The 25,488-nt window shown below is 36.9% G+C and overlaps 1 protein-coding gene across 5 annotated transcripts in view; it reads left to right on the plus strand.

Annotated features, from left to right (window-relative positions):
- Nucleotides 1-25,488, plus strand: part of Pbx3 (PBX homeobox 3) — a 224,141-nt gene that overhangs the window by 164,614 nt on the left and 34,039 nt on the right. For all 5 annotated transcript variants that reach the window (XM_042681177.1, XM_042681175.1, XM_042681178.1 and 2 more), the window contains 2 exons: nucleotides 4,375-4,616; nucleotides 21,777-21,967. In XM_042681177.1, the coding sequence (XP_042537111.1) occupies nucleotides 4,375-4,616; nucleotides 21,777-21,967 (433 nt within the window). The remainder of the gene's footprint in view (nucleotides 1-4,374; nucleotides 4,617-21,776; nucleotides 21,968-25,488) is intronic.

Below are 25,488 nucleotides of genomic sequence, written 5' to 3' on the forward strand. Positions count from 1 at the left end.
CCATCAGAGAACAAAACCACAGAGATTTCATAAACCTAAACTTTTGAGTAGTTTGGGATCTTATTTTTATCATATGTCCCTTGGAGAAAAAAATCAAACAATTCAAGTTTCTATACTTTCTTTTTTTTTTTTTTGGTTGATTGTGGGGCTTGAACTGTGTGGCCTGGGCGCTGTCCCTGAGCTCTTCAACTCAAGGCTAGCATTCTACCACTTGAGCCACAGTGCTACTTCCGGCTTTTTCTGCTAATGTAGTGCTGAGGAATCAAACCCAGGGCCTCAGGTATGCGAGGCAAGGACTCTACCACTGAGCTACCTTCCCAGCCCCTATTTTTTTTTTTTTTGTATCTTCAGCAACACCAAATAATGTACCCTTTACAAAGTAAAAACGATATGAAAATGTCCATTTCTCATTATTATTGATAACTGTGTCTTCTCTGATTTTGAAATATAGTAGGGCTAAATCTCAGTTATGCCTTAGTCTCAACCATGTAGGTACATATTTGATATAGCTGTGATCTAAAGCCACTCTTTGGTCCTAGATGACCATAGGTTAGTCACCGTTTAGTGGGCTTGGTCCTTGAAGTGAGAGCCCGCAAAGCTGAGTGCCCTGTCTATGCACCTCCTCCTCTCAGTTCAAGCCTTCATTGTGTTACAGGGTCTTTCTATGGAGAGGCTAGTCCTGTACAATCCAGTACAGATTTCTAATCTGCTTATTTATAATTCAAAAGCTTGCCTATATATTAATGAACCCTTAATGAGCTGTTGAAAATGCCTGAATTACAGTCAGATTATTAAACTCAAACAGCTCTGTAATCATACCATTGAGTGGGCTTTAGGTACTTTTCACATCTGCAGCTTACTATTGTGAAGGGTATGCGTTTATTCTGAGAAAGCTTTGTAATAATTTTGACCCGTTATTTATTTATTGCCCTCCGAATGCAGTCATCTATGCAGATGCTCTCTCCCATTATCTGTGGGGCAGGTGCACAGCATGTTGAAAGACAGCTAATTAGGATTTGCTGAAAGATATGCAAAAACTGTGGGCTTATAACAAAGCCAAGTTCATTGTTAAACAATGTTTTACTGTGTTTGTATGATTTGCCTAAGTCTTGAGGATACTGAAATGAATATTGTAGCTATAAGAAAATTGCAAATATGGTTGTTGTATTTTTTTAATGTTAGAATGCTGTGATGACCAAAGAGTCTAGATGTAAAACTTTGCAAACCTCTTTATATTCTCCAGTCACTATACACATTTTTCATATAAAAAAATCGGTTTTAAAATTAATTTGTTTTATCAAGTTTCAGTGCGAAGCTGTCAAGATCTTCTGATTACCCCACAGTTTGATTCACTCTGGCTCTTGCAAATTTAGGTTCATTAAAATGTTTTTAGGTGCTCAGAAGAGTAGGTGTGCCATATGTGATTTTGGAAGGTTCGTATGCTAAGTAATAGTGAATGGATAGGTAAGTCGGATGAGGAATGAAATTGTTACTTAAGTATAAATTCAGAAAATATTTATTTTGAACAAATATTCAATTTGAAAATAATTTTGGAAACAAGGTATTACTAGTAGAGGCCCATAATCATTACTTTGCTTAACAGGGAACAATTCAGGTTAATTTTTTAAAACTATAATTATGAAAGTGACTTAGATTTTGAGAAATAGCCTTCTTAATGCAGCATAAATGCAAAATGCTATAGTATTTTCATACAAAGGAGTATGAAGTTTCTATTAAGAAATGATTTTTCTAATGAGATTAAATGTACATGATTTTTGTATTTAAACATTTTTCTTGTTCTTAGGGCAAATACAAGCTAGTTAGCTTAAATTTTATTAATAAGAAATTAATCATAAGAGAAAAACATTTTAGTATCTGAAAATACATACCTAAAAATTTTCTTGTGCCTATTACTATTAAGATTCCTTGTGGTATATCCGGGATGGCTTTTATACATATTAGGTTCCTGTGAAAATTTCAGTGATGGCCACTTAGTTTATATGTGTTTTTGTATTTCTTTCTGACACTTTTCCTTCTCTCTCTTAAGGTGTACTTCCCTGTATATTAGTCACTGCATCTTCTCTTGTTTGCCACACTTGTGCAGAGAAGTGTAATAATTTCCACTACAGCTGTTGATCTACTATTTAAAAAAAAAAATCACATGTCCACTGGGAAAGATGAATGTTTAAGCACAAAGGGAGAATGAGAAACCTGATGAAACTTTGAAGTAGATTTAAAAAAAAACACATTTCCAGGAAAAGCACCTTAAATAGAAAAGAGAAACAAAGAATACACAAAAATGTGAGCAAATGTTGAATTTAAAAGAGAAACTTAAGGAGCTCCTATGCAAATAATATAAGTGAAACAGTATCACGTGCAAAATAAGATTACTTCTTTTTTTTTTTTTTTTTTTTTTTGTCGGTCATGGGGCTTGAACTCTGGGCCTGGCCGCTGTCCCTCAGCTCTTCAGCTCAAGGCGAGCGCTCTACCACTTGAGCTACAGCGCCACTTCCGGTTTTCTAGTGGTTTATTGGAGATAGGAGTCTCACGGTCTTTTCTGCCCGGGCTGGCTTTGAACCGTGATTCTCAGATCTCAGCCTCCTGAGTAGCTAGGATTACAGGCGTGAGCCACCGGCGCCCGGCATAAGATTACTTCTTAAGCCCTCACTGCATGCCAAGTGCACAGGAAACTTGGTAGTTAAACTAGGTATGTCCTAGCTGAGAAATTTTAACACTTAACAAAAGTCTAGTGAATTAGAAAGCAGAAAAATAGTTGGTTAGTTAAAAATACCAATTTAACCAGTTATAGAACAATAGACAATTTTTTTTTTCTAGATCTAGGAGAAATAACAAATACATGTTTGTCTATCATTAGTTATCAGCAATAAATGTGTTGCTGGAGATTTTATTTTATAAGAGAACATAGTTATCAAAATTTTTGTTTCCCTAAATTATTGTTTTTAATATATTACAGTTTTCAAGCCTTATTTATTTGCCTCTGAACAGGCAATAGATATAATTTTAAAGTATGGTGAGGTTTACCCAGTTGAAATTATTCTGAAGTATATTTTTAAATGAAAGTGACAGTTTTAAAGTGTTCTGAGGGAGGAAATTAAAGTTGTGCATTTGAATTAAGACAACTAAAAGCTTTGTATGCTATGGGTATAATTCAGGACATCTATGATGATGTCTGTTTTTAAAAGACTTGATGTTAGTTTTAGGTTAGCATATAAAACCACAGGGCTGTTGATCAGTTGAGTACTTGGCAGCTTGTAGATGTTACTGTCATGTAAGTTACACTAAACACAGAATGTGGACCACTGTGGATAAACAACAGGCACAGCCGCAAAAGGCAGCATCCAAATGCAGACATACAAGATGCCAACTTGCTTCCCTCCTCTTCCCCAAGTAGCCTTGTAACTAATGTAGGGAACATCTTTTTACACAGGTTTACAGAGGTTAATTGGGCTGGGATAGTTTAGATCATATTACACATTAATGAAAATGCTGATTTTGAGCTGTCATGACTCTAGTGCTTTTTATATTATGATAATTATTTTAAAACTTGGTCTTCTGTGTTGTTGAAAACATCTTGGCATAAAGCCTGTGTGACCTGATTAAACCTATGAATTGTCAGCTGTGATCTATAGTACTCAAAAGAGGTTGCTGACTGGGCATCACTTAGGAAGTTCTTGATTTAAAAGCAAAATTAGATTGAGACTACTATGCCTAGCACTCTATTGCCATGTCAGTGGCACATTTTTAATACTGTGTTTGGTGTGCTGGTTTAATAGTTTAATGACAGTTGCTTAACAACATTCATTTAATAATAGTATAGATAGTTGCCTCGTATTGTATGCCTTTCTCTTTTGAACTTGCATGATAAAAAAGCCAACTAATCCTATTTATTTTCCAATTTGGGGATATAGCTATGAATTAGTTACTTGATGGGAATTTTACTTCTTTTTCTGACTGTACAGAGACAGAATAATCACCCTTTGATGAGTTTCTTTTATATCCTTGGGAATATTTTCTTTCTTCGAAAGCTCCCAGGTTTTCTCCCTTCCTAAATCTGAGAAGCTTAGATGATTAAAATATTCTAAAATATTAGATGATTAAAATATTGTAAAATCTTTGTAAGATTTCAATCTAGGATAAATTTGAGGAGAGTATTAGAAATTCCAGGATGTATATAAATATTATTTCGAAAGTAATTTTTATACTTACACTTATTGATCAAATGTGAGCAGAGAAGTCTCAGCATAAATTGTAGTGCACTGATGTTGTTTGATCATTTTCTCAAATAAACAAAATACTCACACTGTTTGTCCTCTGTTTCTCGCTTCTTCTCTCTCTGTCTCTCTTTCCTTGAAGGTCTCAGCATCAGAGGAGCCCAGGAGGAGGACCCTCCCGATCCCCAGCTAATGAGACTGGACAATATGCTTTTGGCAGAAGGGGTTTCAGGTCCTGAGAAAGGTGGGGGATCGGCGGCAGCAGCTGCAGCCGCGGCAGCCTCTGGAGGTTCTTCAGATAACTCTATTGAACACTCAGATTACAGAGCCAAATTGACCCAGATCAGACAAATCTATCACACAGAACTGGAGAAATATGAACAGGTCAGCAGCCGCCACTCTCAGTCCTGCACAAACCCTCTATTGCTCTTCTACTAGACCGTGCTAACCAATTCCGAGGGCCGTGAGGGGTAGGTGCTAACACAAAGAGCAAAAGAAATAAGGGCAAAAATCCATGTGAGTGGTTGGAATCATGAAATGAAGATCTTTGAGATTTGGGGGATGAAACTAACCCTGCCTTATCCCATCTACTTGGTTTAGTTTTATTCATTCCTCATATCCACATGCTGTACCACACCTGCAGCCATTCCTCCCCTCTGACTTCACCACTTGGTGGTTCTCTGAGCTCTGTAAAATTACACTATGCACTGGCTATATCCATAAGCTTAAACAGTCTTCAGAAGTAAACGCTGCATCATGAACTTTTAGGTTCTATGTCATAAACTCTAAAAGTAATTCTTATGGATTGTGCCAGACTATAGGGAAAGGAGCTAACTTGATAAAGTAAGCAGGTTGTGGCCTGGCTCTTTGAGGATAAGACCTCCCAGCTTAATCATGTGTACACTAGGATTGGGAATACTTGGCATTGCGTGCAAATTCCTGATTACAAAAAGGATTAAAACTCCCATTCTTGGCAATCTCACTAGCTATACTCTATTGAATCTATGATATTCTTGAGTTTAAGCTATATTGTTGTTTAACATACCACCAAAAGATGGTTACAATCTCAACATAACTATAACATCTTTTCAATTACAAAATGATTCCAAATTTTCAAAGGCAATAAAATGTAGGGGGAAATAGTCCCATATTCAGTACAAAAGGTAAAATGTTGGTAGTTTATTCTAAACATGTTTTAGTTGGTAATTTGAAACTAAAATACCATTCAGATTGAGGAATTCTAATTTGACAGAATTCTTATAAGAAATATAATACACAATGACAATTTAAAAACATACAAAAATAAACAGAAGTTATTAGGTTGATCCTGTGAAATTGCCAAGTTTGGGAACAGAAAAAGTTACAAACCAGGCATTGTATGTGTGGCTAATAGTCCCAGCTCCTGGGAAGGCTGAGACAAGGAAAATCACTTGAAGACTAGCCTAGGCAGGATAGTGAGACCCTGTCTCCAAAAAAACAAAAACAAAAACAAACAAAAACAACTAACAAAAATAACTATATTGGTAATTTCATAGAGTTCAACTTAAAAGAGATTTCTATGTATCTATCCTCATCTTGCCATTCTTATTTTGTCTACCTCTCTACATTCTTTTTTTTTTTTTTGATGCTAGTCCTAGGGCCTGGGCACTGTTCCTGAGCTTTTTTGTTCAAGGCTAGTGCTCTACCACTTGAGCCACAGTTCTATTTCCAGCTTCTTTGTTAATTAATTGGAGATAACACTCGCATGGGCTTTCCTGCCCTGCCCTGGGTAACTTCAAATTGTGATCCTCAGATCTCAGCCTCTTAAGTAGCTAGGATTACAGGCTGAGCCACCTGCACTTTGCTACCTTCACTTTGTTTAGGTGAAATATTTAAAAATAAATCTTAGGCTGGAGATGTGACTTGGTGGTAGAGTTCAAATCCAATACCACTGAAAGAATAGAAGAAAAGGAACAGAAAAGAAGGCTTTGGACATTGTTTCATTTCAACTTTAACTTTACTATGTATTGTTTCTTAATGTCCATATATTTTAGCATTTTGTGTGAGAGAAGGGGATGTCCTGTTGAGCGTTTCAAGTTTTTTGTTTTGTTTCGTGTGTGTTGTTACTGAGGTTTGAACTCAGGGTTTCACTTTTGCAAGGCAGGCACTCTAATGCTTGACCCATACCTCTAATCCTTTATGTTCTGATGGGGTCAAGTCTTTGCCTAGGCCAGCCTGAACCATGATCTTCCTATGTAAGCTTCACATCACAGCTAGGATGACATTACCCAGCCTTTCTATTTAGATAGGGTCTCATGAGCTTTCTTGTGGGCCTGACCTAGAACTTCCATCTTCTCAGTCTTAGCCTCTCAAGTAGATAAGAGTATGGTTGTGAGGCACTGGCATCTGGCTGAGTATTTTTGTTGCTATTGTTCTTGTTTTAAACTTCATTTTTTTAAAAATTTTTATTGTGAAAATACTGTACAGAGGGGTTACAAATACATGGGCAAGATAATGAGTACATTTCTTATCAAACATTGTAGCCTCCTCCTTTGTTTCCCCTTCCCATCCCTTCCCTCCTCCCTCCCCCACCCGGCCCCTAAACTTAATTTTTTTAAGAGCAAGTGGAGTTGACAGCAATATTAAGAGGAAAGTAAAAAGATATCACATATACTTCCTACCGCCACATTATTCCCATTATCAACATTCTCTACCTGAACTATAATACATTTGTTGAAGTCAGTAAATATTGATACTGCATACCCAGTCTGTGGTTTATATTATTAGGATTCACTTTGGGTTTTGTATACAGTATTTGCACTGTCCTAAAGATCCTAGGCACTATTCATCTATCATCTGCCTTAAAAAAAAAAGTCTGCCTTTACTATTTTGACTTCAGTGTAAAGTGAGGGTCCTATTGAGGTGAGTTAATTTTTTTTTAGTAGTACTGGGCCCATCCCTCCCCCCCATCTTTCTTTTTTCCTCTTCCCCTTTCCATTACTCCCGGCAACTGCTGTTCAGTTTTAATACTGATTTTTCTTTTTAAGTTCCTGAACAGTTTCAGTTGTACAGCTTTTCTTCCCTTTTTGTCTTTATTTAATGGGGAGGGGGCAGTTAGTGGGACAGTATTGGGATTTGAATTCTGGGCCTGTTACCAGATGCTCTTTCAAATGAGTCACACCTCCATACCTCTTTGCTTTAGTATGTTTTTAGATAAGGTATGCCTTTGCCTTAATGAGACTATGATTTTGCCTTAATGAGACTATGATTTTTCTACCTCCACCTCCCAAAGAGCTGTGATTATAGGCATGCACTTCCACACCTGGATTTTTAAGTTATGGTCTTGCTAACTTTCCCCCCAATTAACTTCTAATTGCAATCCTTCAAAATCAGCCTTCTCTGTAGTGTAGGTTATAGATGTGTGTCACCATATCCTCTCTGCCCCAATGCCTTTTCTAATATTCTGAATATGATGGTATTAAAGAAATGTTGGGTTTTATCCCAGGGCTAAACATGTTTTCAGGGAAGGTAGAAAGATTTATGTAGTACTATATCAAGCACAATGTAAATTGATTTAAAATATTTTTTCTAAGTAGGACTTTCTGGGATTCTGTGTCTCATTTATAGTAATAAATGTACAGATAAGAATTTTGGAAAAATTATGCTTGTGTGTATGAAAAAAATCCAACTTTCTGATTTGACATATGAATAATTGAGAATAAAGAAAATAAGTCATGGTTGAAAAAGTTGCCCTGAGCATAAACAGTAGAAAATGGTTCTAATTTGTAGTATAATTCTAATTGCATAGTTTATGTTAAATAGATCTGTAAATGCTGCAAGTTACCCTGCATGGAAGGATGTATGTTGGAGGCTAAATGATCTCCATTTTGGACTTGAAGAACTAACTACCTTACCATAGTATTCTATTCCTTCATTTCTGCTTTTAATGTTTGTTTGTTGGGTGCTGGTACTGAGTGGAACTTGAACTTGGAGCCTTAAGCTCTCATGGCTTTTCTTGCTGGCAGGCCACTTCTTGAGCCCCACTTCCTTTCCAGCCTTTTCTTGTTAATCAGAGATTAAAAGTCCCACTGTCTTTTCTGCTGAGCTGGCTTTGAACTTCAGTCCAACAGATCTTATCCCTTTTTGGAAGCTAGGTGAAATTGGCATCAGTCAAAGGCATGAAATTGAGCCTTGTTGTTTTAGAAAGTCCCTTAAAAATTGGCATGAGAATTTTAATAACAATCAAATCACAAGGATTTTTGTTTGTTGTTTTCTTTTGTTGAGGCATATCACCAGCTATTTTTGCTTTAAGTTATTTTATGTAGGGTCTTGTGAGGTTCTTTGTCAGTCTAGACCTCAGTCCCTCTACTTATGCCCTTCCTACCCAGAGTTGGGATGTCAGGCATATGACAGAATGCCTGGCTTTTTCACTGGAGGGTATCACTCACTTTTTGCCTGTTCTGGCTTTGTGCTGCAGTCCCCCCAGTCTCTGCTTACAAAGTAGTTGGGATTACAGGCCTGCTATTGGTCATTTTTGTTTCTTGTTTTGGGGCTTAAAACTGGACACATAGCACTCAATTTTTTCTTTCTTTGTTTTAAATTTGAGAAATAGGATTTTTTTTTTTTTTGTCAGTCATGCAGCTTGAACTCTGGACCTGAGCACTATCCCTGAGTTCTTCACCTCAAGGCTAGTGCTCTATCACTTGAGCCACAGCGTCACTTCTGGTTTTCTGGTGGTTAATTGGCGATAAGAGTCTCACAGACTTTCCTGCCATGGCTGGCTTTGAACCATGATCCTCAGATCTCAGCTTCCTGTGTAGCTAGGATTACAGGTGTGAGCCACTGGCACCTGGCCAGAAAAATAGAAAATTTTAAATTATATTTCTTATTTCTAAATATACTCAGCCTAATAATTTAAATGAATATTTCTTTTCTTGTTTTTAACATTTTCAGAAGGAATTCATATATCATATATATGTAATATATATTATATGAAATCTGTGCAACATTATGGACAAAAATATGGAGTATAGTGGTTGCTTGGCAGATTCACCAGAATCTTAAATTGTACATATTTTCCTGAAGGTTCTGTTGTTTTAGACGAGTCTTTAGATATAGCTTTTATAACTCTTCTGTCCATAATTCTAAGTTATTATGATCAGTGGTTTTTCCCCCCAAAGGACTTTTCCTTTCAATTCTGGAGGGCACAAGAACATATAGACCTTTCAGAGTATGCATAAACTTTACTAGAAAGGTTAAACAGAGTTAAGTGAATGCAGTGGTGGGATTCTAAAATAGATAGCATTGTGATTTGTATTTTATAGATGAGAAAATGAGGCTTGTGGAGGTCAAATGATTTGTCCAGTGTCACACGTTAGTTAGTGCCAGACTTAGAAATCCATTTCTGACAATATGCCATCCTTGCTTATCGAATTATGTTGCTATCCAAGCAGAACAGGAAAATAATGCAGGTATATTGTGGTTTCCTCAGATTTGTCCATGTGGGATTATATTTGAAATGGGAGTAGAGCAGATGGAAAAACAACTGTTTCAGTGATTTTCTAAAAATTATTTTCTTCCTTAAAAGAATCACAGATACTCTGAATTACAGAAAGCTTATCAGTGAATAGGAAGAACATATATGTTAAAAACAGGCTTTGTTAGAAAATTATGTTGAGTCTTACTAAAAGAAATAAACTACATTGGAATCTGGAAGTTATTCACTATACTGTGTTTTGTAATGAAGCTATAATGAAAATATATCTGAAGCCGGTTTAGATTTAGATTGCCATAAAATTAACAAACACCACCACTGCAGTAAATTATTATATAAACACAACCACATTTACAAAGCTAAGCAGATTAGAGCTACAGTTTGAACAAAGTGAAATCCAAGGTTCAAGGCTCGGGTGTGTGTGTGTGTGTGTGTGTGTGTGTGTGTGTGTGTGTGTGTGTGTGTGTGTGTGTGTGTGTGTGTGTGTGTGTGTGTGTGTGTGTGTGTAAATGTTTTTAGGTATGTATTTCTATTGCATAGGCTCAGGTCTAATGATTCTTGATTTCAATTATAAATGCTTTTGAGATATTAGGTATTGAATATATATAAATATATGTGTATATTTATATGCAAATAGATGTGTATATGTATATATATAAATATATATATTCAAATAAAGTTACTGAATATTACTATCACCCCATAAAGGAAATAAAACTACTATATTTTTGTGTTGTTCATTCTAACACTTAGCAGGGCTATGTCAGTTTTCCAAGACTTGCAGTGGAACTCTCTTGTGATACTTTATGTTAAATACTTGTTTCTCTCTAGATTTGAGATAAACCTGACCTCTTCTCTGTTTTCTTGTTGATTAGATACATGTTTGGAAAATGACCTTACTATACCTTTTAAGTATGTTCAATGCCCAACATTTAGAATATGTGAATTCCAGTAACCCTAAGAAGCCTTGTTTTTGTTTTTGTTTTGTTTTGTTTTGATTTAAGGAATTGAAGGCCTCTAGTTTAGCTGGTCTGCCTTTGTTCTTCCTTTCCACCAAAAGGAAATGCACTGTTTTATGCAAATAAGATTTGATCTCAACATTTGTTCTCAGTTAAAAAGGAAAAGACATACCATGCTCCATGCACCTCTCCCACTTTGTACCAGAAGAAATTCTTGTATACAGGCAAATTCATGTTATAATTTACAGCTGCTATAATAGAGATGACACATTGAAAGCTATCTACTATAATTATATTGAAATACATTTTTCCTAAAGGCAAAAGTATTATAAAGGTCTCAACTCTTTCCAAGCATCTAGGAACATGCTCTCTGAGTTCACATAAGTCTTTTGAATTCATCGCAGACATACACAGTGAGTGTGCCCAAGACCAATCAGGTACCATTTAACAGGAACAAAAGACTGCAAAGCATTTAAAACTTGGAGACTACTGGAAATAGTAGGAGAATGGAAAAAAATCACTGCAGTATTAAACTATTGTAAAGACATGTCCTTGTTCTTTTAGAAAATATATACATTATATGCATTACATTATATGCATTACATTATATGCAAAGGCAAAATTGCCCTTACTTACAAAGGTATTTTATTTTACCAGATTAAAAAGTACTGATGTGGGGCTGGGAAGGTGGCTCAGTGGTAGAGCGCTTGCCTTGCATGCATGAGACCCTGGGTTCGATTCCTCAGCACCACATAAGCAGAAAAAGCCAGAAGTGGCGCTGTGGCTCAAGTGGTAGAGTGCTAGCCTTGAACTGAAGAGCTGAGGGACAGCACCCAGGCCCAGAGCTCAGGCCCCATGACTGGCAAAAAAAAAAAAAAGTACTGATGTTATTGTATTAGAGGTTGTACTTCATTCCATTTTGTTATTCTTTTTTTTGTAATGGTCCCGAGGCTTGAACTTAGGGCCTGGGCACTGTCCCTAAGCTTCCTTTGCTAGAACTTTACCACTTGAATCACAGCTCTATTTCCAGCTTTTTCTGAGTAGTTTATTGGAGATAAGAGTCTCACAGAGTCTTTCCTGCCCAGACTGGCTTTGAACTCTGATCCTCAGATCTTAAGCCTCCTAAGTAGGTAGGATTACAGATGTGAGCTACCAGCACTCAGCTATTCTTTATTTTTGAATAGTGGTACTGGTGTTTGAATTTAGGGCCTGTACTTGCTACAGGCACTCTACCACTTAAAGGACTGAAATGCTTTCAGCCCTTTGTTTTAGTTATTTTTCATATAGGGTCTCACATTTATACCAGGCTAGTTTGGACTACGATCTTCCTGTTTATGTTGGGGTCATAGGCACCACACCCGACTTTCGTTTGTTGAGCTGGCGGGGTCAGAGGCTGGAAGTGGGGTGTCTTGCTAACTTTTGCCTAGGTAGGCCTTGAACAAAGACCTTTCAAATCTTAATCTCCTTAGTAACCATGATTACAGGAGTGAGTCATCACACTTGGCTTCAATTTTACTATTCTTTTTAATAGTTGAGCAGGATAGACACACCCCTTGATGTAAAATTTTATGTCACGTTCCCAAGCAAGGCTTTTTAATTCATTGCTCCAAAAAAAAAATTTTACTTTTCCCCCCTCAGTACTGAAGATTGACCGGGGTCTTGTGCTTTTCTGGCAAATAAACTTTTTCCTTTGAGACAAGTTTGTAATAAATTGTACACTCTAGCTTTGAACCTGTGATCATCCTATCTCCCCAGTAACTGAGATTATAGGTATGCACAATCACATCAAGTTGAACTTTATTTGTTGGTTATCATGCCAAAGGTTCTTTTTGGCTGGAAGGAGTTTTTGAATAGTTCTTTTTTTCCCATTGTTAGTAGTTGACTGGTTTTACTAATTTTATGTATGGTCACAGATTTCAGTATAAAATGAATTGTTTTATATTTGAATACTCTTCTTTTTTCATTGTGAAAATACAAATACTCTTATTTTCAACTTTTTTGTAAGCAGTGTTGTTGTGCAGATATTGATAGGACAGAACTATCTTAGGTAATTAGGGACTTGCTTATAGACGTGACACACAAATACGGATTTTTATAAATGTTTATTTTCATGGTCTGGTCAATAACAACTTCCATTCGTTGAGTATTAATTATATTCCCAATTTTGTACAAAGAATTTACATACATTATATAAAGTAATCCATGCATAATCTTTATGAGATAGGTCTTTAAACCATGTAATCACAAGAGAAATTTGAGATGCAATAAGTATTTCATCTTTTGGCTGTTCCTTAAGCATATTGCTCTCACTCCAGTTCTAAATGTTGACTTTTGTCCCCAAATGACAATTTTTTAAATTTCATGAGCATTCAATAAATATAAAATCTATTGTAATGAACTAGTATTACTTGCTGTGTCATAAACATCTATAAAATGGTTACAAGTGCAGAGTTGAAGGGCATCTCATTTTTTGTTTGGAGTATCAACAAACATGTTTCTTAGGTGGCCTCAAACTCCTGAGTGATCCTCCTGCCCAGCGTCCTTAGTAGTTGGGATATATGCATCATGTACTTGGCTGGGTTGGTGTGTGTGTACCGGGTGTGTGTACCGTGTGTGTGTGTGTGTGTGTGTGTGTGTGTGTGTGTGTGTGTGTGTGTGTGTGTGTGTGTGTGTGTGTGTGTGTGTACTGGTACTGGGGCTTGAACTCAGGGCTTGGATTCTGTCATAAGCTTTTGTGCTCAAGGGTAGTACTAGTACTCTACCACTTGAGCCACAGCTCCACTTCCATGTTTTTGGCTGTAACTGGAGATGAGGGTTTCACAGACTTTCTTGCCGGGGCTAGCTTCAAACCATGATCCTCCTAAGTAACTAGTGTTACAGGCATGAGCCACTGGCGCCCAGCTGGCATCTGCTTTTAAAAGAGATTTATTCTTGCTGTCAATGTAGTTATTAGGATCTGCTGTCTGAAATCAGCTTTTCTGGATAGGTATAGTGGACAATTAAGTTTTTATAATTGGTTGCTGAACTCTTAATGTTTCCTCTGCTATCTGTGTTTGCCCACTATCTGACTATACAATTTCACATTCAGTTGTATGAACTTAAAGACAAGAAAAAGGTTGAGTTTTGAATCTACAACTGTTAAGAATAGCGATCATCAAGAATAAAGAAAACATTAGTTTTTTGTGTTAAACAAATGTGTATGGACATGGAGGAGACAAGATTTACTAGCTAGAAACATGATTGTACATTACCTAGAGTCAGAGTATTTAAGTCCTCATTATTACTTGTTTTTTGATTGCTTTAAAGGAAAAGAGTAAATAGCAAGGATAAAGACTAAGCTGAAAATATTTTTTGTTAGATGAAGGCTAAATTGTTTTTATTGAAATGTATGCTTTAAAAGACTCAGACACCAAATCCATTCTAGTTCATAACAGTTGTACTGAAAGAAGTTTCTGCCAATGATCTTAACAGAAAACTTAAGAAAGTAAAACTTTTTTTTTTGGTTAGTGGTGGGGCCTACACTCTGGGCCTGGGCACTTTCCCTCAGCTCTTCAAGTCAAGGCTAGCGCTCTACCACTTGACCCACAGCACCACTTCCGGCCTTTTCTCTTTATGTGGTGATGAGGAATCAAACCCAGGGCCTCATACATGTGAGGCAACCATTCTACCATTCAGCTACCTTCCTAGCCCAAAAGTAAAATTTTTATTTCCCAAATATTCCAGTTTACCAAGGTGTATCTGAATTGATGTCGTAAACATTAACCAAAAAGTTCTTAACTGACACTTATAATTGGAAAAACAAAAAGAAAATGAAAAAGTCTTCAAATATCTATATTAATAATATATCTTCTAGGATATTATGACAGCACTATTTAATAATGCTGTTTTATAGGTGTAAAGTAAACATTCTAAATGAGTTTGGTGTTAATATCTTTTTGCACACCCCTTTCATACAACAATGCAATCATTGGATCACTTTTTTACTGTGTTTATGTTTTCAAAAATGTGTACCTTGCATAGAGTAGAAGGAGAGGCAGTGCTATGCCCTGCTCTGAAACTGGGACAGACGATGCTATAAAAGAGTCTGTAATTTACTTTCAATGGTATAAAGGGGGAAAAATCACTTTGCCTAAAGTGTATGTTTCTTTCTTAAGGCTGTACCGGATTTTAATTATCTTAATATAAATACTTAACGAATTTTACTTAGAGTAATGAGCTAAAGTACGCACTACATAAATGAGATGTTCTAATTAATCATGTATGAACTACTGGTTTAAAGAAAAGCCATGTGAATTCTGTGAATGTTGGGCTATTGCCAAATTGCTAATCAGAATTTGCATTCATAGATGGCTTCACTTAATAAGTTGTGAGACATTCAGCAAATGTTTTAGGAAATTATGAGTTTTTAGATGCAGAAACATTTTTGCTTTTTAAAATTTTATTTGTTATTTATTTATTTATCTATTTATTATACTGGTCCTGTGTCCTGAACGCAGGGCCTGGATGCTGTTTCTGAGCTTTTTCACTAAAGGCTGGTACTCTGCCACTTGAGTCATACCACCACTTTCAGCTTTTTGGTGGTTAATTGGAGATCAGGATCTCACATACTGTCCTATCTGGGCTGGCTTTGAACTGTGATCCTAAGATCTCACCCTTCTGAGGAACTAGGATTACAAGTATGAGCTACCAGTGCCCAGCCAACTTTTTTTTGCCTTTAAGCCTTTTTTTTTTTTTTTTTTTGCCAGCCCTGGGGCTTGAACTCAGGGCCTAGGCACTGTCCTTGAGCTTCTTTTGTACAAGGATAGCACTGTACCACTTGAGCCACAGCACCACTTCTGGGTTTTTTTGGTTTGTTTGTTTTTATTTTGGGTCTGAACTCTGGGCCTGGGCACTGTCCCTCAGCTCTTCAGCTCAAGGCTAGTGCTCTGCCACTTGAGCCACAGCACCACTTCCGGCTTTTTTCTTTTTGCTTATGTGGTGCTGAGGAATCGAACACAGGGCCTTATGCATGCAAGGCAAGCGCTCTACCACTGAGCCACCTTCCAAGCCCACCACTTCTGGGTTTTTTATGTGGTACTGAGGAATTGAACTCAGGACTTTGTGCACTAAGCCACATTCCCAGCCTTAAGCCTTTTTTCTTATATGAGTCTTTGACTACTTCTTAGGAATCATAGATACACATCCATTCTAAGGTAAAATTCAGCCTGACAGAAACTACTAGTTAACATATCAGGTATGATTCACATAGATACCTGAATTATTTACAAAGGCATAGTCAGTCCTTGCCTTATATACATGTTACCATAATGTATGATTGGATTTATAGATTGGCATAGTAATGTATGCAAATTAGGAAAGCTTTAATACTCAAAACAATTCTCATGCTTTTCGATCATAGGTGTTTGAATCTTTTTTTTTTTTTTTTTTGGTCGGTCATGGGGCTTGAACTCTGGGCCTGGGCGCTGTCCCCCAGCTCTTCAGCTCAAGGCAAGCGCGCTACCACTTGAGCCACAACGCCACTTCCGGTTTTTTAGTGGTTTATTGGAGATAAGAGTCTCATGGACTTTCCTGCCCGGGCTGGCTTTGAACTGTGATCCTCAGATCTCAGCACCCTTGAGTAGCAAGGATTACAGGCACAAGCCCAGCAAGGGTGCCCAGCAAGGAGTTTGAATCTTAAAAATTATTAAAGACTGCTCCTTCATAGGTCATCTATCAGTATTTATTATAATTATAAAGTATTTATTATTGACGTAAAACAATAGTTAGCTTTTATATATTAACTGAGTTAACTTTAAAAAGTTTTACAAAAAATCCTTAAGATTTAGTGGTATTGCTTTTCCATTTCTGCTCTCTAACCTTGAACATGATAGAAGTCAGCATGATTCTCTTATCTACTTTAGCTGTCAGTTTGTTGTCATCCTGTTCAAGTGTGTGAGCAACACCTGGCCTCACATAGCTATGTCATTGTAAAAGAGAGGATTGTAATAATAGTCTTTTCCAGTATTGTGTATATTCCTTTTGAGAATATTCCAAAATTTCACAAGTTGAAAGTTATAATTACTATTTTGTATTTTTTTAAAAATCCAGTAGTCTAGTTTGCACTTTGAATAGATCTTGAATCTTTACATGCTTTTTCTCCTTGTTCTCTATCTTTATCTTTTTCTTTTCTCTGTTCTGGCTAATTGGAAATACAGTCTCATAGACTTTTCTGTCTGGGCTTTAAACCACAATCCTCAGATCTCAGCCTCTAGGATCATCCATGTGCACCTTCAGTGCCTGGCCCTTCATGTGCTTTTATAACATGATACATTTATCATTTCAAACATATTCATTCACTGAATTTTACATTTCTTCCAAATGTTTATACATTTCAGTATACAGGATCAAAATATAGTTGTTAATATCAACACTGAACCAGAAATCTACAGGGAAACTGTCAAGCTCACAGTATGATGCAAGTTTTCCAAAATTGTAATTTCCACTTGAAAACTCAAAATTTTATTATTGGCACAAGTTCTGTCAGCTGCTTTCTTCTACATAACAGGCTCATTTGGATCATTTTGAGAAAACATCTGCCAAATACTCAATTCCTAATCATAGATCATCAATTTTGTTTTCAAGTAAAAGGATATTCTATGAAAAAAGTGACTGCAGCTCAGAATTTAACCATACAAATGTTTTTCTCCAGGCAATATCCCTTTCTTATGTAGTGTAAATACTTTTTATGTGCTTCTTGTTTTGTCACACAGAATTTTAAAGGGTTAAGATGTAAGTTGGATACTGGTGGCTCATCTGTAATCCTGACTACTCAGGAGGCTGAGAATTGGGAGGATCTTGATTCAAAGACAGCCCCAATAGGAAAGTCCATGAGACTTAATCTCTACATAAATGATAAAAAGCCAGGTTTAGGTGTTGCTCAAGTAACAGTGTCAACTGTAAGTAAGTAAACCAAGCAAGTACAAGGTCTTTGAGATCAAAATTCAGTGCCCACAAAAAAAAAAGTAAAAAAAAGAATTAAAAAGTGTTGACATAGAATGAAATAAGGTATAATTTCTTTTTTAAAAATTATTTTTGGCAGTACTAGGGTTTAAACTTGGCTTCATACTTGCTAGGTAAGTGTTATATGACCTGGGCCATGCCCTTTTCACTTTAGTTTTATTTTTCAGATAGGACCTCACACTTTTATGGCTGGGCCAGATCAGTCTACAATCCTCCTCTGTATCTGTGATTACAGGCATGAACTCCTGGCTTGTTTGTTGAGATGGAAATTTCAATATCATTTTGTCTATAATGATCTCAAAGCACAGTCCTCTCAATCTCTGCTTTCTTAGTACCTAGGATTATAGGCATGAGCCATTATTGTTTGGCATAATGAATTTCTAATAGTCTCAAAGTGAAAGTAGCCTGTGTGTTTAAGTGAATGTATGTATATGAATGTATTGGAATCCCAAAGATTACCTACTATAGTGTTTACCAAAGTGTTTTCTTACCTATTTGTCCACATAGTACTATTATCCAACATGTAGCTAATGAACCCTTGAAGTCATTCTATTCTGAATTGAAGTGTACTCTAAATTAAAATACATAGTGAATTTGAAAGCATACAAAAAGAATGCAAGGACTGGAGACAAGATTCAAGCTATAGAATACCCGCATAGCAAGTACAAAACTTTGAGTTCAAGCTTCAGTACCACCAGAAAAATAAAAGTGAAATACCTTGCTGGGTGCCGGTGGCTCACGCCTACTCAGGAGGCTGAGATCTGAGGATTGTGGTTCAAAGCCAGCCCGAGCAAGAAACTCTTTGAGACTCTTACCTCCAGTAAGCCACTAGAAAACCAGAAGTGGCGCTGTGGCTCAAGTGGTAGAGTGCTCATCTTGAGCTGAAGAGTGCAGGGACAATACTCAAGCCCAAAGTTCAAGCCCCACAACCAACAACAACAACAAAAAAGTGAAATACCTTAATAACATTTTTCTAAATTCTTATTTTATTGTAAAGATACTGGACAGAGGGTTTACAGTTACATAAGTAAGGTAGTGAGTACATTTCTTGTCAAGCATTTTACACCCACACTTTTAACATTGATTCTGTTTTTCATGCATGAGGTTAAATAACATATATTATTAAAATTAGTTTCATTTCATTGTGTGTGTGTACGTGCGTGTGTGCACACATGCATGTGCATTGTAGGCCCTGAACTCAGGGTCTGAAGGCTAAGGTTGTGTCATATAATGTTTTATAAAAACATCATTTTAGTCACAGGTGAAGAAAAATTATCCATGTATCTTTTGGCCAGATGACCACTTGTTTTCAACTTTACATAAGATAGTCTACATTGCTTAGGTAGTAAGGAAAATGTACACTTACATTTTTTTTTTTCAAGATAGAAGAACTTAGCCTACCTACTTGGGAGGCTGAGACCTGAAGGATAGTGATTTGAGGTCAGCCTAGACAAAATCATTGTGAGAGCCATTCTTTACCAATAGCTGGGCCCAGTGATATGCATCTGTCATATCAGAATTGCAAGAAGTGAAAATAGGAGGATTGCAGAAAGGGCTGAAGGTATGAATCCACAGTAGAGTACAAGGCTTGAGTTCAAACCCCATTATCATTACCAACCAAAAAAAGAAGAACTTAGGTTTTCAAATGACAATTCCTTAATATTTTCCGATGTCATAGCCTCATTATTAACTTATTTTGATTTTGCTTGTAGATTAGGTATCTGAAAAGAATACTATACAAACTGCAGATTCACCTCCTTAGAAATACATATTTGTACACAGTAAGATTTCAGGGCATTTAGGACCTCCTGAATTTTTTTTTTCTTTGTTGGTTGTGGGGCTTGAACTCTGGACCTGGCACTGTCCCTCAGCTCTTCAAGGCTAGCACTCTACTATTTGAGCCACAGCACCACTTCTGGTTTTCTGAGTGGTTTGTTAGAAATAAGAGTCTCATGGAATTTCTTGCCCGGGCTGGCTTTGAACCGCAATCCTCAGATCTCAGCTTCCTGAGTAGCTAGGATTACAGGTGTGAACTACTGGTGCCTGGCTCCTTCTAAACTTATTAATGGGCTAAATTTTAAGAACCATTGACTTGTACTTCTGGAGTAGTGGGTCATGAATATTAACCAGTTTTACTCTCCTGAAGTACAAAAGTCCAACAATCCACTGATGTTTGTTGGATACCTACTATGTATATTTATTCTTGGATACCTACTCTTTTTTTGTTTTACTCTGAAGAATCTTGTAAACATAGCATAGGCAACTACTCACAAAGAATTTCAAACTAAGATTTAAACCATGTTTTTAAGAACTTTAAGTGGTAAGCAAGAATTATCTTTACCTTACCTTGAAACTACTTATAGAAAAGCTCTGTAAAAGCTTGAAGTATACCCAGCACATTTGAAAAGTTAGTTGTCTAATGAGCAGTTAGAAAAGCCATCATGTGCTCTATGTGAACAGTTTACAGGGTATCTGTTATAGCTTCAGAATGTCTTACCTTGGGCATCCATGCAGTAAAACACCAGATGCATTTTTATTCAGGAGTATAGACTGAAACTTTTATTTACCAAGGCATTTCTGAATTTCAGTATTATTGTAGATCAAAAAGAATCATTGGAAGATACAGTGTCTAAAGATTGTTAGCTAGAAAGCTTGAGTCCAAAAATCTAATTCTTATTTTCTTGCTGCCCTCCCTTAAAATGCTGAGGTGCCCTCCCCTAAAGTGGTGGCTTTTTTTCCACAAACTGCACTGTACCTCAGTTATGTCAGGTCATTGGAAGCTTCCCATACAAAACCCTATAACCTGGGCTTATTCAGATCTGAACTCCTGGTCTCAGGTGTAACTCAGTGGCTGGGCTCAAGATTAGCATGCAAGAGGCCCTGGGTTCTGTCCCTCTGCACCAAACAAACCCTGAATCTCTTATATTATGAAGCCTCCAGATGAGAGTACTGCCTTTGAAACTAGTGAGGCACTTACTATCTTCCTGTTAGACTTCTTACTGATTGCCTTATCTCACTGAAAACAAAGTTTGTTTCTATTCACTTCTTTCTTTTCTCTCTCTCTCCCTCCCTCCCTTTTTCTTTCCCTCCTTTCTCTTTTTCTGTTTCTATTCTTTTCTTTCCTCCCTCTTTCCCTTCCTCTCTTCCTCCTTTCCTTCTTCCCTTTCTTCCTTCTTTCCTCCCTCTCCTCCCCTTCCTCTTTCCCTCCTTCCTTTTTGGTATTGGAGTTTGAACTCAGGGCCTCACATTTACCATTTGGTTGCTTGGCTACTTTCTGCCACTTTGTCCCACCTCTACCCATGCTTTTTTCTGGTTATTTTGTAGAGGGAATATCATGGGCTTTTCTGCTGGTGCTGGGTTTTTGTTGTTGTTGTTGTTGTGGTTTTTTTTTTGTCGGTCGTGGGGTTTGAACTCTGGGCTTAGGCGCTGTCCCTCAGCTCTTCAGCTCAAGGTGAGCGCTCTACCGCCTCTTCCAGTTTTCTAGTGGTTTATTGGAGATAAGAATCTCATGGACTTTCCTTGCCCGGGCTGGCTTTGAACCGTGATCCTCAGATCTCAGCCTCCTGAGTAGCTAGGATTACAGCTGTTAGCCACCGGCCCCCAGCTTTGGGGCTGGTTTTAAGTAGATATTCTGTTTACATCTCAGTCTTCTTAGTAGCTAGGATTATAAGCATGAGCCATTACCATCCAGTCTTTCTTATTTTTGTGTCCCTTAGCCACTTGAAAGAATTTGTTTTGTATTTCTACAGTCAACATTTGTTAACTAAAGAGAAAAACCACACACAAAAAAAGAAACTGTTAAAAGCATTGTATTGGAGAGAAGAGAATCTCCCAGTAGCAAAAAGCATACTTGAACAGGAAGGGATGGAAAGGGCAGTTGAATGATCTTTTTTATGTCTTAACCATTCATAGTTTCAAAATTTGTGCTGCCCTATCTCATTTTACCACCACTATTTCATAAGTGTCTTAATTTTAATCCTTCCCTTCCCAGTATCTAACACCACATTCAATTGCAAGTGAGGTGAAAACTCAGTTGGGTTAGTGTTGGCGTGATAATATAGAATGCTAGTTTGCTAAGGAATTTTTTGTTTGTTCTGTTTTTTCCCATTACAGGCATGTAATGAATTCACCACACATGTGATGAATCTTCTCCGAGAACAGAGTAGAACACGTCCCATTTCCCCAAAAGAGATTGAAAGAATGGTGGGCATCATTCATCGAAAATTTAGTTCCATTCAGATGCAGCTCAAACAAAGCACTTGTGAAGCAGTTATGATTTTAAGATCAAGGTTCCTTGATGCCAGGTATGTGAGGCCTTAAATTGATTGCATGGTTTCTCCCTTTTGCTCCGTGTATATTGCTTTCTGGTCAGGTGATCTGAGGGTCTTTTGATGTGGGGTTTGAGGCCTTCTCTGCAATGGACAGGTAATCCTCTTTATGGTGCTTGTGCTGTCAGACAAGCTACTCTTGTGTGGGATTGTAGTGCAGGTAGCAACCAATTTAATGATCTAGGAAATGGATAGGATTAATAATTAGAAATACACAACCTTTCCAGTCTGATACTGAAAAATATTTTTAGGCTAATTTTTGAATGAAAAATTACTTTAATAATGGTTTGTTTTCTAGGGATTTCTTAATGTTGACATTGCTTGCATATATTATATAAGGATACTTGGTGATACTGATGTTTCTAAGAAAGAATGATATTTTAATTAATACTACTTATTTCAATACCTGAAGCTCTGAGAGGTCAAGTAAACCCTTTATCAGTGTCTCCTTAAAAGGATATCTCTCTTTTGTGTGAAGTTGTCACTGAGTTTCATAGGAGTTTATTCTAGTAACTTGTTCATAGTAACCTTCTAAGTGACACAAAATTGTCACTGTCCTGATATAGACTGTCTATATAGAGGTGATTCTTGGGCATTGCTAAAGCTAATGATTTCTCTTCAGTTTTGGAAGGGAGTTTCAATTTTGCTTTTCTTTCTACCCTTAGAATCTGACAGAAGTGAACATTTTCATCTCTCATATTACCTTGCTTTTTCCTCTGTTTCCTTTTATACTACAGCTCCTGTTCATTTTATTTTATATACCTGGATTACCACAGGGTAATGGAATGCCCTGTCACAGGCTCACTGTCCTTCAGTCTTCCTGTACCCTTCTCAGTAACAGCACTATGATGCCCTGATGCTTTGCTTTAAAACTATGGGATAGCCTGCTTGGGCTGGGTGGGTAATTCAGTGGCAGAGTGTTGGTTTAACATGCACAAGGTCTTAAGTTTGGTCTCTAGCACCAAAGAAACCAAACAACAATGTAGATTTACCATTTTTCCATAATTTACATGCATATTTATTTTTTAAGCTAGCATTTTAAGGTCCTTACAACCTGTACTTACTGGGATTACTTTTTTTGCTGTGAAGATTTTTTAACCTCTCTTCTTCTTGTGTTCGTTTGTTTATTTCTGGGATTTGAACCTCATTGTGCATAGTAAGACAATTCTGTACCACTAAGCTATATCCCAAACCCTTTAAATTTTTTTTTCTTTTTGAGACAAAGTCTTGCTAAGTTTCCCAAGCCGGCCATAAATTTGTGATCTTCCAACCTCAGTATCACCACATCTAGATATTTTAAGTTTTATTAAGCTTTTTCTGTTTAAAAATACCGAATTTATTTGGGACATACATAGAAGAGTGATAAAAAGGCAATCACATTTTTGCCCTAAAGGGAAGGGGAGAAATTACTGTAACTGTTTTTGTGTATTTCCTCCTATTTTTTGTTTGGGTTTTGGGGAACAGGCTTTAAAAAATTGCTGTGGTTCAATAAACCTAATTTTGTTTGCTTTAAAATTTTTACTATGAACACATAGGCATTTCATTTAGTTTAAGTATCATGGTAGTGGGGATTGAGCTCAGAGCTTTGTGCTTGTTAAGCAAGAGCTCTGCTCTCAGACCTTTAGTTTTAGTTTGTTTTTCAGACAGGGTTTGGTGTTAACTTGGCCTGTGCTGGGTCAGACTGGGATCTTCCTACCTGCCTCTCAAACAGCTGGGATTATAGGTGTGTACTATCACACCCAGCTTATAAACTCTTAAATATCATTTCAATACTTGAATTCTATCAAATGGATACATAATAAACTATTTAGCATTAGCTTTTTTTTTAGCATTTATTTTCATTAGTTTCCTTTATAACTGCTTCATTTCCTTTCTGACTTCCACAAATACTTATTTGTGCTGAGGGATATAGTGTTAAACAAGGTGGGATAATGTACTTGCCCTAGTTGAGCTTACTTGAAGTAAGTACTTACAGTACTACGAAGTACTTATAGTAAGTAAACAAATATACCAAATATATTAAAGTATTTCATTCAGCAGTATAATGAAATGTAGTAGAGTGATAACACTATGAAGAAAAATAAAGGAAAATAGGGAGCGAAGACAGAAGGTAAACAGGTTTTTGTTTAAACTAGTGTTTCTATGAAAATCTTGGTGTATTAATCCTTTTGACTTTTAGAATTATTTCCTAAGGGCAATTTCTCAGAAATGAAAATATTAGATCAAACTTGGAACATTTCTGCTTTCATTTTCTTGAAGTTTTTCATGAATGACTTCTCTGCACATACCCTCCCGGCCCCCCCCCCCCCACCCCCCTGCCTTAGAAAGCCACAGGTTCTTGAAAGCCTATACACATTTGCATTTCTCCTCATTATAGTCAGCTACAAAAATAATTTATCAATAAGCTATATAAATGATTATTTTCACCTAACAACTATAGTCCAAGTTAGGGACAAAAACAACAACAACAAAAAACCCCATAGGACTAGTGTGGAGCTAAAGTGATAGAGTACTTGCCTAACAAGCTAAAGGCCCTGAGTTCAACCCTAGGACTACCAAAAACCCAGAATTTTTTTGTAAGTTGTATGTTAAATTTGATAATGTTAAAAAGCATTATGTAACAAAGATATTAAAAAGTACTTCTAAAAGGTAAGAACCCCTCCCCTTTTGCTGTCTTTATTTCTGCTGGTATTTTTTTCTCCTTCAACATGTATGCTTATTTTTTCTGTAACTGCATTCATTATGTATACATGTAAATGATTTATTTTCCTTCCATAAAGAGAAAGTATGTTAACAGCCTAGAGTGAGCCTAGCCTGAATGAGAGAGCAGCAAATCTTGGAGTGGAGTCCTTCCTCCTGCAGAGACTGCAGTTAGTACAGCCCTGGGACTGCACAAACTGGCCCGAGGCCTTCTAAAGTGTGGCAACCCTGGGAGGGTGAAACAGGAGAGATGCTTAATGGGAATTTTCTACAAGATGTTCTTCTGAGAAATAAATAAATCATAAGGCCATATTCTCTCCTATGCCTTGAAGTGAATGCAGATAGTGTGCTTTGGTTCCACCTGTTTATGCAGTGCCTCTTGGCGAGCCCTCTGCACCAAGAAGGCAAGTTGCTTTGCTCTAGGCAAACATGCCTGTTCAGATAGCTGATTTTCCTCCTCATTCTGATTTTCTGAAAGGCCTTGCTTATCTTTGTTGATGATTGTACAATCTGCAGCATGTGCCAGTGTAAAACATTTAAGATTAAACTGGTATAGTTGCTGTTGTTGTAGCTCGGATACAGCCAGAATGTGTGATGAAGTGTTCTGTTCTGCCCATAATTTTGTCCTCTGAAGTTTTTTGATGTTTGCTAATGATTCCTCTAGGCAAAATCTATGTGAATCCAGCTTCTCTTTGTTTTCCTGGTCTTTCAAATATTCTCATTTCCAAACAAATGTCTTAGGTGCCCTGTTCTCCCCTCTACCCTGGGCCTTCTTCCTGGGTTCTAGATTGTAGTTT

Source organism: Dipodomys spectabilis, unplaced genomic scaffold (genome assembly GCF_019054845.1).
Source record: "Dipodomys spectabilis isolate Male_0828 unplaced genomic scaffold, ASM1905484v1 ptg000067l, whole genome shotgun sequence".
Lineage (NCBI taxonomy): Eukaryota > Metazoa > Chordata > Mammalia > Rodentia > Heteromyidae > Dipodomys > Dipodomys spectabilis.